This window comes from Dioscorea cayenensis, unplaced genomic scaffold, assembly GCF_009730915.1.
Source record: "Dioscorea cayenensis subsp. rotundata cultivar TDr96_F1 unplaced genomic scaffold, TDr96_F1_v2_PseudoChromosome.rev07_lg8_w22 25.fasta BLBR01001209.1, whole genome shotgun sequence".
Taxonomy (NCBI): Eukaryota; Viridiplantae; Streptophyta; class Magnoliopsida; order Dioscoreales; family Dioscoreaceae; genus Dioscorea; species Dioscorea cayenensis.
The window spans coordinates 66,067-78,088 of record NW_024087600.1 but is presented as its reverse complement, the minus strand read 5'-3'; the positions used below and the strand labels follow the sequence as shown (position 1 = coordinate 78,088).

Genomic DNA, 12,022 nt, shown 5'->3' with positions numbered 1-12,022 from the left:
GCCAGAAGAACATGTAAAATGCAATAATGAAGAAAGAGGACAAAATAAAACCTGATTTTGACTCAAAGCCCTTTGTTCCCAATTGTTGCTTTGTCTTGTTTTGTTCAAACCAGCTCCATAAAATTGAAAGTACTATCAGAGCATGTGAAATTTGTGGGCTGAAAATCCTAAACCATCTAGCCAAGAGCAAAAACAAATAAAATTGAAATCAATACAGGTGGTATGCTATAGGAAAGATGCAGATCAGCCAATTTAGTACACAAATAAAGTTTAGTAGTGATCGCGAGCAAAAATCATGTTCGTTAATAAACTCTCTAGTCTTGACATTCCAGCGAGTTTGTGAAATCTTTTGATAAGTGATGCACGACAAACACAAAAGTACAAATTTTTAAGAAAGTTACAAATGATTGCATGTATATTTGTGCGGCAAGTCTTGTCCTACTACTACACTTGAAGTTTGATAAAGAGTGATAGTGAGAACACGACGGTGCACGCACGAGACAAAGCGAGTGGGAAAAATAATAAAAACATGTGAAATAAATACCAAAATTTTCTTTCATTCATGCATCCACCAATGATAATAACTTCTCAAGCACACACAGGGACACACACACACACGGGCAAAAGAAAAAGAGAAGAGATGCCAAACTCAATAATTTTTCCTTCTCTCCATTGTTTTTCCTTTTTATCACTTCAACGAGGGGACAACTAAAAATCGTTAAGTAGATGTATCAAATCAAAATGGTTGAGGGCCCAACCATTAGTTCATGAACATGTCCAATTATTCAACAAGCAAACTCTTTTATCTTCTTGCGAATTCAACATAATTATACTTATTTTACTTTCAAACACCAAAATATAATAAAAAGGCCAGAAAACTTAAGAAAAAGGACTGGCCCTCACAAACACCAATTTAATAAAAAGGACTCCAACTCTTCATTTGTAAACAACCAAAACTTTTTCCAGCTCTTCGTTTGTAAACAACACAAAAAGCGTTGAAAATAATGGACAAAGAAGAGTGTGCATGACTATTACATGCTTTGAAATATAATTCTGATTACTAAAGCCATCAACAAATCATGCTTAAATATAACTCTATGTACACAAATCATATCAACAAATCATGTGGACGTATAGGGTGAACGTTTAATATGACATGCAATACATGCATTTATTATCTCGATCGTGCTTCTTAATTCAAAATCACTAGTGGCGGGTGGGACAAACAAGGAAGCCATTCTCTGGCTAGCCAATCATAAAATCAACATTAATTATGAGATTTAATGAGAGTAAACACTTACCTATGTTTATTATTTTCATATATATAATATTGAGAGATATTAGATATATAACAAATAATCACAAATTAATCTGGATCAAATACCATTAACATGTAAGCGAGAGCCCAAGGTTTATGATTAGCTAATCTCCACCAACAAATCAAACCCCCTCGTTTTCACCTCCTACACAAAATCAAATCACAATCACTACCATTTTCACATAAAAGAACAAAAATTGAGTAAAAACCCACTTGAGCACCGCACAAATGCATCATCAACCCCATATCCGGACTCCAAAGAACCATATGCCTTCATAGAAACATATCTCCGGCCACGAACAACCTCACCACCACCACCACCACCACCGGCCGATCCAAAATTAATAATCGGAGGAACCTACTCGAGTCGGGAGGAAAGAAGCCGATCAGGGAAAAACCAAGGAACGAGAACCTGCATCAAAGGATAACCCAAGACAATCAATGGATGTTGAATTGAGAAAAGAGTAACAAGAAGGAAGGAAGAGAGAAGAAACCTCCTCGAGGAGCAACAAGTGGAGAGAGTGGGTGATGGGCACAGATGGGCTGCGAAGCTGCGTGAGGCTCGCTCTCTTGAGAGAGACCACCGTTGGGAATTAGGGTGTGGCGGCAGGAAGCGTGGCGGAGAGCAGCCGACAGGAGCGTTGTTTATCGGGAGTTTGGGTGAGAGAGAAAGTCGGGTTTCTCCGTTGTCGGGAGTTTGAGTGAGAGAGAAAGCCGGTTTTCTACGATGGGGAATTAGGGCACACAAGAGAGAGAGAGCGATGGGGAATTAGGGCTACGAGAGAGAGAGAGAGAGAGGAGAGAGCGAGTGTTGTTTTTATTAATGTGAGGGGTTTAACTAAACCGGCTCTAAAAACACATCTCCTATTTTATTATAGGGTGATTTTTAAAACCCCTCTATCTAATTGCCTCCAAAGCCCAGTAGTGTGAGTGTAACTTTTTAAACAAATTCATGTTCTATTGTTTAAATTAATGTATTATTATATCAGATTTATGCTGGAACCCATTAATTCAAGCATCCTATTTTATTCTTCCTACTACTCATGCTACTTCCTTTATTTGCTTCTCTAATGTTGTTGTTGATATGTGCATTACAAGTAGTTGTTCTTCTAAGTACTCATGCTACTTCCTCTCTTTACTTCTCAATGTTGCTACTCTCTTATTCGAACACACACACACATATATATATATATATATATATATATATATTTGTATGCAATATATGTATTCACCATTTGTTACTCAAAATTGTGAAGACCCATTTGACCAGTGATGCGGAGAAAAGTCACTAGCAATCTGAGTCGTTATCAAGGAGGATGATAGTTGGATCCTAGAAGTTATCGCGGGATCAAAGGCGTAAGAATAAAAACACGATGAGGAACAAAGTACTCAAAAGAAGTGGGTAAATTTTGGTAGGACACTCAACTTTGCTCTATTTTTCAAATTGGTCATCTAACTTAAAAAGCATCAAAATGATCATCTAAGTTGTTTTTCACGGGGTAGTCACCCGATACTTTTCGGAAACTAATGTCTTATATGGCGGCATAAAATCCTGACTCAGCTTTAAATGGCCATGTCAGCAAGCCATGGCATGGACACATCACCCCAATAAACGACACACGTCATCATTAACTTTCCTCTTCTTCACTCCACTGAACAGATAGTAGAAAGAAGTTCATCTTCTCCATAGGGCTTCATCTTTCCCCTTCTTCACCACCCGGACTAGCTTCTATTGTTGTGAGAAATCAACCATAGTTTGTTCCTTTAATTTAGTGGAGTTATTTTGATGCTTTTCTCATGAATGAGTGTATATTTTATTGTTTAATTCTCCCTTTAGAACATATGAGAGGAAAAACAATCATATTTATCTTGAGACATTTCTTTGTTTTTGTGTGGATTTATTTGCTTGGTTATATCGAGATCGGCATCATTCATGAGACAAGATTTTTGTCATGAGAGTTCAATAACCAATCCCGGAATTCATCCATGCACTGTTCATTTACAAATGTTGACCCAATCTAAACTCTTTATCAAGCCCGAGTGATACGCCTACCACAAGGAAATACAACAAAGCTACTAGTGATTCAACAAACAAAACACTCACTGAAAAGAGGAAAAATAACATTACAATAGAACAACTGAAAGTAAATTCCAACTAACTTGAAAGGAATGGCAATCAGAGCATCTACATATACAACAAAAGGTTCTTAGTCTACAAAGATCTGTGACCCATGCTCCATGGTCAGTTGAAGCTGGTCCACTTTTAGGCATTGCTAACATTTTCAAATGGAGATGTATTGAAGTTTTAAATCTTAATGAAAGCTCCAATTGCTGACATTTCCATTCAACACTATCTAATATAGAAAGAAGCTTCTTGCTTTGCAAACTAACCAATTAAAGCTTTGCTGAGTTTTTCCCTACCCTAATTCTTCATGTTGCTCTGAATCGAAGGATGAAGAAGAGATGATTTGGAAACTTCTTGCTGACATGGCATCTTTAGGTGATATGTCCATGCCAAGGAGGCTTGTTGACATGGCCATTAAGAGCTGAGTTAGGAATTCCGGCCGCCACGTAAGACATTTGTTGCCGGAAAGCATAGAGTGGATGTCCTGTGAAAAGAAAAATTACTTGGGTGACCATTTTGATGCGTTTTAAAGTTTGATGACCAATTTGAAAATAAAGCATAGTTGAGTGCCCTACTGAAAAATTTAGTACAGGATGGATATCGCATTTGACTCGAGCTTGTTTTAAATGGGTTAAATAGACCCATAATAGATTTGAAGCCAATTTAAATTCATGTTTCTTTTTATCTTGTTTTTCTTGATTTTTTTGTGTGTGTAGGTGAGATCATTGTATTTTCTTGGGAGAAGCGTTTTAATGTTGGGTTTATTGTGATTAGGGATGGACATGAGGCGGGGAATCCCTGGTTCCCTCCCCCGCGCGAACGGGGAAAGGGGAATAAATTTCCCTGGTCACTATAGCGGGGAGAGGCCGGGGAGTGATCTCCACAGCAGTGAGTCCCAGTCCCAGTATATATATATATATATATATATAATATAGGGTTAAAATAAAATAAATTAAAAATATATAATATAATATCATGTTTGTTATTGATAAAATTGGTCTCAATTGGTATCTATTAAGTTTATGGTTATGCCTTGATTATTAGATTTATGGTGGGAGGTCGGGAGCGGGGATCCCCATGTGGCGGGGGAGTGGGGACTTTCTCCTCCCAATTTTCAGCGCAGGCGGGGCTGGGAATCCCCCGCAAGATGGGGGAGTGAGTGGGGAGACACTCCTTGTCCCTGCCCGGCCCCGTGCCCATCTCTAATTGTGATCCACTTATGGCATTGAGGAAAAAAAGGGTTGTAATCTTTTTTTAATATAGTGGAAGCTTTCTATTGTGTTTCTTTAGGAATACGAATATCTAGAACCTCATTAAAATATGCCTATTTATTGTCTTTTTATGTTTTTGCTTACCTATCATATTACGCTTGTTGGTTGAGGGTTATTTTTCATAACAATTAGTATCAAAGCTAGATTTGGTCGAGTATTACTTAGATTGTTGTTAACTCACGAGTAGGAGATATGGGGGAAGATATGAAAGGAAAGATTATCGATGGGATAAATTTCCAATAGTGAAAGATGCGAGATAGAGGGATTACTTGTATTAAAAATAACTTCGTTAACCACTATTATGAGTAAAGCCAGAATAAATAACAAATGAGCGAAAATTGTTGAACAAGAATGCTTTTTGGCATATATTTGATTGTGCTTAACAAAGTAGGTTGTGTTCAATGTCTCTAAGGAAAAGGCCACATCATGTATGATGTCTATGTTGAATTGAATTATATATAAAACAATCTACTTCAAATAGACTTTTCTTGATAAAGAAATTGTTTAATTTAATGATTGATGATAGTTCCATGGTTAATCATTTAAATGAATTTAATGAACTTTCGATACAACTTAAATCCTTAGAATGTGTCTTTACTAATGATATTAAGGCTTTTATGTTTATATGTTCTTTACTGGATATGGATATGAGTAAACTTGTAGTTATTAACAAAATGCTTCCAATACTACTCTTACATTTGATGTTGTTGTGAGTATTGTCATGCATGATGAGTTAAGAAAAAAGAGGATGGGTGAGAGCATGTCTTCTACAAGTGCTACTTTGCCAATTGGTAATTGTAGGAGCAAGGAAAGGAGTAGAAGTTTAAGTAGAGGGCCAAAGCAAATAGGAAGATCAAAGTCTAAGGGAAAGTTCAAAAATAAAATAATGTGCTGAAAATGCTAGTAAAGGATCATATGAACATGGACTTTCCAAACAAAAGTAAAAATAAATTTGCGAATGTGATGAATCCAAATGAGGGAGTATGATGATTTGGCTTGTCTACATATATAAAAATTAAGGTCATATTTGTATTTTTATGTATTTTTGCGCTTCATTCTATTACATTGCTCATAGTGAGTGATTCAATAATTATGCCCAAGGTGAATTTGGGCATGTGAAAGTTTGTAATTGATAGGAATACAAGATTGTCGAAAAAAGGGCAATTTAGTTGAAGTTTTACAATAGTAGAATGTTGTTTTTACAAGAGGTAATGCCTACTAGATTTGAAGAATATTTAATATTTGTTAGCGAGCTAGTGGTGATGGTTTTGAGGTCTCATCTGAGAGGAATTGATAGATGATTAACGAAGGAGCATTAGTAGTGGTCAAGGATGAGAGAGTAGGAACATTATATCTATTCTTAAGCTGTGGACCCCACTCTTTTTAAAATTATCTTTTTGTTTTGTTTTGTTTTATTTAATTTAATTAGTTTCTTTTTAAAAGTTTTATCTTATCCTTTCATAACCTTCTACCCATATTTTAGGCAACCTCCCACCCGATGCGATAAATCTCAATAAAAGGGACAACTTCACAGTCTTCTCCCTATCGTCTCTTTAGCATTGTGGTGGCAGAATCGAGAGGTTCTCCTAGTCCCGATTGTCAAAGCGAGGGATCTAAGCGACTTCCAAAATACAAGGTTAGGCGATCATCGAGTTTCTACGTATCTTGTGGTGGTCTTGTTTGGCGAGTGTTGGGTGTTTGTTTGGTGTTGTATGTTAGATGTTCTCTGCTTATGGGTTCTTCATGTTCTTTTAAGTTTCTCTATTAAATACGTTCTTTATAGTTACGCTGAGTGGTTCGATGAATTCGAGGGCAAGCTTTTACTTCTCCATGTTTTATCCGAGTTTATTTATGGATGCCGTTGTGTGAATATATATTATCCTTTAAAGGTTAATTAGTAATGCTTTAGCAGTTTAATTTTCTTCTTGATGCATTGTCTATCGTTTGGGTTAGGATGTGCGGTGTTTTGATTGAGGTCTTATAGTATCAGAGTGATATTTATTTTTCGATCCTTTATAAGATTAAGTGTTATACTTGGAATCCAAGACTCCTAGTTAATTTGTAAAGTTAGGGTTATTGAGCTGATTTTTATGTCTATAGGTTCTTTTTGTGGAGAGTTAAGTGGGAGTCAACTTGGATTTTTGTGGATTTAGCTGAATATCGAGTAAGTATCCCACATATAAATTATGCTATGTATATCGTTCTATGACACTAGCTAAATTTGTGAAAATAAGTATTTTATTTATTTATTTTTGTGATAAATAGGTTTTCGAGTTCATTATTCAAATTATATTTATTTAATTAACAGTATTTTCGGAATTATTTTTAATATATTTAAAACTTCAAATTAATGATATCACGTAGAATCACGAAATGTCTAGATGTGCACTCAAATCCCGAATATTTCAAGTATTTGAATTTTTCGGTTAATTCATTTTAAATCGATTATTTGCCATCTGAAATTTCACGTATTTGATTTATGATTATTTAAATTTTTGAATTAAAGATATGTTTAAACTAAGAGATCGAAAATTATTTAAATGTTAGTTTCCTTAAATTTTTTTAATTATTATATATACTACGTTTGCAATCAGGGATCATATCATTCCTGTATTATTATTATTCCTTTGTTTAAAATTATAGTTAACTTTTTGAATTTCAAAGTTGTATTTCATTTGTTTTATTCAGACCAGTATAGCTTGTGAATTTCAGATACTATATTTAAAAGATTATTGTTAACTTTATTTAAATTGATTTTTCTATTCTCTTGATTTTTGGGTATTTTATTTAATTTTTATTTAGCAAATATTATTATTTTTTTATTATTTGTTAATGTATGGATTCTATTAATTGGTTTATTTTAATATGACATGGGATCATGTTCATGTAAACTCTTGTACTTTAGCTTGTTTTTGAATTTTTGTTAGTTCATCGTTTTTGTGAACAAGGTACTTTGATATAGAAATTAGTCCCCAACTAACTTTGCAATAACTCTATCATTGGGGGTTAAAACCATGACCGTATGGACACGTATTTTTGTTCTAGAAACTATAGTTTCCCACTGCTTGCACGCAGTGCGAGAATATCGGCCTTTGTTAATTTTGGCTCAGGGCTGGGGTAAAAAAATATGACTTTTGTTTTGTCTCGGGTCACTGAGGGTAAATATATAATTTGGTGATTTGTTTTGGGCGATAGTTGTTTGGGGACCTATATGCTTAATTTTTGACATCTATGTTATGTGAGATTAAACTTATGGTTGGTTTTTGCAAATTATTAAATTATGATTTTTGATAAGTGATCCCTATATTTTTAGTGGGTGCTTCTTGGGAGCATCAAGCTCATAAATTTTGTTGTTATTTTTCTTTCGGATCGGGAGTAGAGGTCGGGTGATGGATAGCTTAGCGGGGATCGTTGGGACACGAGTCAATCTTCTTAGCATGTAATAAGTCCCGTTGTTGTGGGCGTAGTTTTTATTTGATTAAATTTGTACTTGTTGTCGCAAGACAACTTGAGTTATTTCTTTTTAGTGTTGAACTCCGATTCTTGTTTCTAGCCTTTGCTCTCTATTAAACTTTTTGTGATTTGTTGAGAAACGGGTTTTGAGGGCTACAGCTCTTACGGGCCTCGGCTTGGTTGAGTGTGTGGCCATTTTGTCGGTACTTTGGGCACAGGGGAGCAGGGTTCGGGCGTGATCAAAGTTAGTAGTATCGAGGCGTTCTCAGTTAATCTTGATCCTAGTATTCCTTATAGACCTTCTAATTTAGACTGCTAGGATGACTTATGTGTTAGCTTTACATTCTCAAGAGCTAGTTAAACTTTTAGAGTTTTGTCTAATTTTGATTGAGTTTGCCTGCGAGAATGACACCCGTAGAGTGCCGGTGGGAGTGTTGGAGAGTTGTTTGGGCGGGCATCGACCTGCGGATGCCCACATCGAAGGAGGGGCGGAAGGGTGGATAGAGATGAAGCTATGATGGAGTTGGTTCAGAGGGTGGTAGGGGATGGTGCGTGACCAGAGACAGCAACAAGCAGCACCACCCCCACCACCGCCGCCTCCTCCTACTCCGCCTACTTCCCAAAAGCTTAAGAAGAAGACTATTATGGAATTCAAAAGATCTGGTCCGTTACTGTTTGAGGGCACTACCAATCCTGATGATGTGGAGGTTTGGGTAGAAGAAATGGAGAAAGCTTTTGCTGTGATGAAGTGTAATGAAGAAGAAAAGCTTAGGTTCGGAGTGTACATGCTCGAGGGACCGACCAAACCCAGCGAGTACAGAGGAGAACTTCGCATTCGTCAGGGAAAGGAGTTTGAATCTTGGGAGCAGCTGAGGAAAGCCCTTTTCTGTAAATACTTCACCAGAGACAAGATGGTGCAGTTTGAGAGAAAGTTCATTAACTTGACTCAGGGAAGTATGACTATTGATGAGTATGAGATGGAATTCGACGGGGCTTTCTAGGGTATGCTCCGAAGTTGGTTGATGATGATCAAAGCGGGGCTCGACGCTTTTGAGGGAGGCTTGCGAGCACATATTCGAGAGGGGTTTAGCCGCTTTACACGACACCTGTCTCATGCGGAGGTGGTAGGGGCGGCTAAGTCATTGGACACTGTTTGGGGGTGACACCGGGGATCAAAGCGGAAGATTTCAGGAAGAAGAGATAGAAGTTTTGACAACAAGGGAGATCGTATCTTGGGGAATGGAGGAAGATCCAAGTCTGATGTGGGTCAGAATAAGTCTCAAACAGTGGGTGAGCCGCCAGCTCAGAGATCCCGAGGATTGCCACATGCTTCTTCTCGTTCTGGCCAGAAGAAATGCTCTACTTGTGGTGGTGTGCATGACTCTAAGGATTGCAGGCGGGTTACAGGGGCATGTTACAGGTGTGGCAGTCTGGAGCACCATATTGCTGAGTGTCCACAGATGCAGTCTTCTGGAGCACAAAGATCCTCTACAGTTCAAAATTCTAGATATGTACCAGCACATAAATCTCAGGGTTCTGTGGGTCAACGTTCAGGAAAGGAGGTAGTCAGTGAGCAACCGTCATCCTCAACTCAGCAAAAGGCAGGAAGGCCAAAGACACAAGGACGTGTTTATGCGTTAACTCAGGAGGATACTCATGCCTCAAATGCAGTGGTGTCAGGTATATTATCAGTTTATTCAACATATGCCTGTGTCTTATTTGATTCTGGAGCTACACATTCGTTTATCTCGTCTGCTTTTATTCGGAAGCATATTTTGCATGTTACTACTTTTGAGTATGATTTGTGTGTTGCCACCCTAGTGGGAGTTGATATTGTTCTTAGTAGAGCATGTGAGAACTGTCCCATTATTGTTGCCGGTCATGAGTTGCTAGCTCGTCTTCATGTTATGGGTATGATCGACTATGATATCATTTTTGGGGAATGGATTTTTCCGTCTAGATTTCATCTCGTAGTTGATTGTTATGCAAAAAGGGGTAGTGTTTAAAATCCTCGGTGAGTCGAGTTCACCTTTCAAGGAAATGAGTGCGTGTCACGCCTCGTGTGATTTTCCGCTTTACAAGCTCGAAATACTCTTGGGTGGGTGCTCGAGGGTTTCTTGCAACATTTGTGGAAGTTTGAATCGAAGGGCAGTGTTAGAGGATATTCGAGTGTGGTCGAGAGGTTTTTTCGATGTTTTCCCGAGGATCTTCCTGGCTTGCCACCAGACAGAGAAGTGGATTTTGGTATTGATTTGATTCCGGGAGCGAGCCACATATCTAAGGCTCCTTACAGGATGACACTTGCAGAACTTAAGGAGTTAAAGAAGCAACTTGAGGAACTACTTGAGAAGGGTTTTATTCGCCCCAGTGTTTCTCCGTGGGGTACTCCAGTTTTGTTCGTGAAGAAGAAGGATGGCAGTATGCGATTATGCATCGACTACCGAGAGTTGAACAAGGTGATAGTAAAGAATCGATATCCATTGCCTCGGATAGATGACCTTTTTGATCAATTGCAGGGTTCTCAGGTGTTTTCAAAAATTGATCTCAGGTCAGGATATCACCAGCTGAAGATCAAGGCAGGGGATGTGTCGAAGTCTGCATTTCGCACTCGTTATGGGCATTATGAGTTTCTTGTAATGTCTTTCGGGTTGACGAATGCCCCGGCTGTTTTTATGGATCTGATGAATAAAACATTTAAACCTTTCTTTGATAGGTTCATAGTGGTTTTTATTGATGATATTCTGGTATATTCGAAGAGTCGGGAAGAGCATGAAGAACACTTAAGGATTGTGCTAGGCATCTTGAGAGAGAAGAAACGCATTTGCGAAATTCTCTAAGTGTGAGTTCCGGTTCGACGAGGGTAGCTTTCCTTGGTCATGTGATAACTAAGGATGGGATTTCTGATCCCAAGAAGATAGAAAGCTCGTTGTTGAGTGGAAGAGACCTACTAATGTGGCGGAGATCTGGCAGTTTCCTGGGGCTAGCAGTTATTATATATGGTTTGTGGAAGGGTTTTTGGTGTTGGCGGCACTATCGACCAAACTCACCAGAAAAGGAGCAAGTTTTCGGTGTGGATCGATTGACATGAACAAAGTTTCCAAGAGTTGAAACACGGGTTGGTGTCTGCACCTATTCTCACACTTCCATCTCCTAGTGAAGGGTTTACCATTTATATCGATGCTTGTAAAACTGGTCTTGGGTGTGTATTGATGCGGGAATGGTCATGTGGTGGCTTATGCTTCTAGCAGGTTGAAACCATTTTGAGGTGAACTATCCCACTCATGATCCGGAGTTAGCCTGCGAGTGATTTTCGCCACGAAGATATGAAGACATTACTTATATGGGGGAGACTTGTGAGGGTGTTTTACAGATCACAAGAGCCTTAAATACATTTTCACGACGAAGGAGCTGAATATGAGAGCAGAGGAGATGGTTGGAGTTATTGAAAAGACTATGATTTGACCATCAGCCTATCATCACGGAAAGGCAAATGTGGTAGCTGATGCCCTTAGTAGGAAATCTTTCAGTAGTGTTGCTACATTAATCACCTCCCAGAAGCCTATCTTGGAGGATTTGAGATGAATGGACCTGACTAAGTGGTGTTGAAAGGACACCGGGCGTGTATTTAGCGTGTTTAGTGGTGAGACCTACTCTATCCCGAGAGGATTAAAGCAGAGCACAAGAAGTGGATGGTTGTCTGCGAAGATTCGGCAAGAAATGGAAATGGGCACCAAGTTCGGTTTAGAATTCATGTAGATGGCTCGATGAAGATTTGGTGATCGGATTTTGCGTTCCAAATAATTCGAATTGAAAAAGGGAAATCATGGAGGGAAGCTCATTATACCAGCTACTCGA

General features: G+C 38.2%; 1 protein-coding gene across 1 annotated transcript; it reads left to right on the top strand.

Annotated features, from left to right (window-relative positions):
- Positions 1-8,712: 8,712 nt before the first annotated feature.
- On the top strand, positions 8,713-10,173 carry LOC120255830. The gene is made up of 2 exons (XM_039263603.1): positions 8,713-9,121; positions 9,359-10,173. The coding sequence occupies exons 1-2, from the start codon at positions 8,713-8,715 to the stop codon at positions 10,171-10,173; spliced, it is 1,224 nt and encodes a 407-aa protein (XP_039119537.1).
- Positions 10,174-12,022: the final 1,849 nt, after the last annotated feature.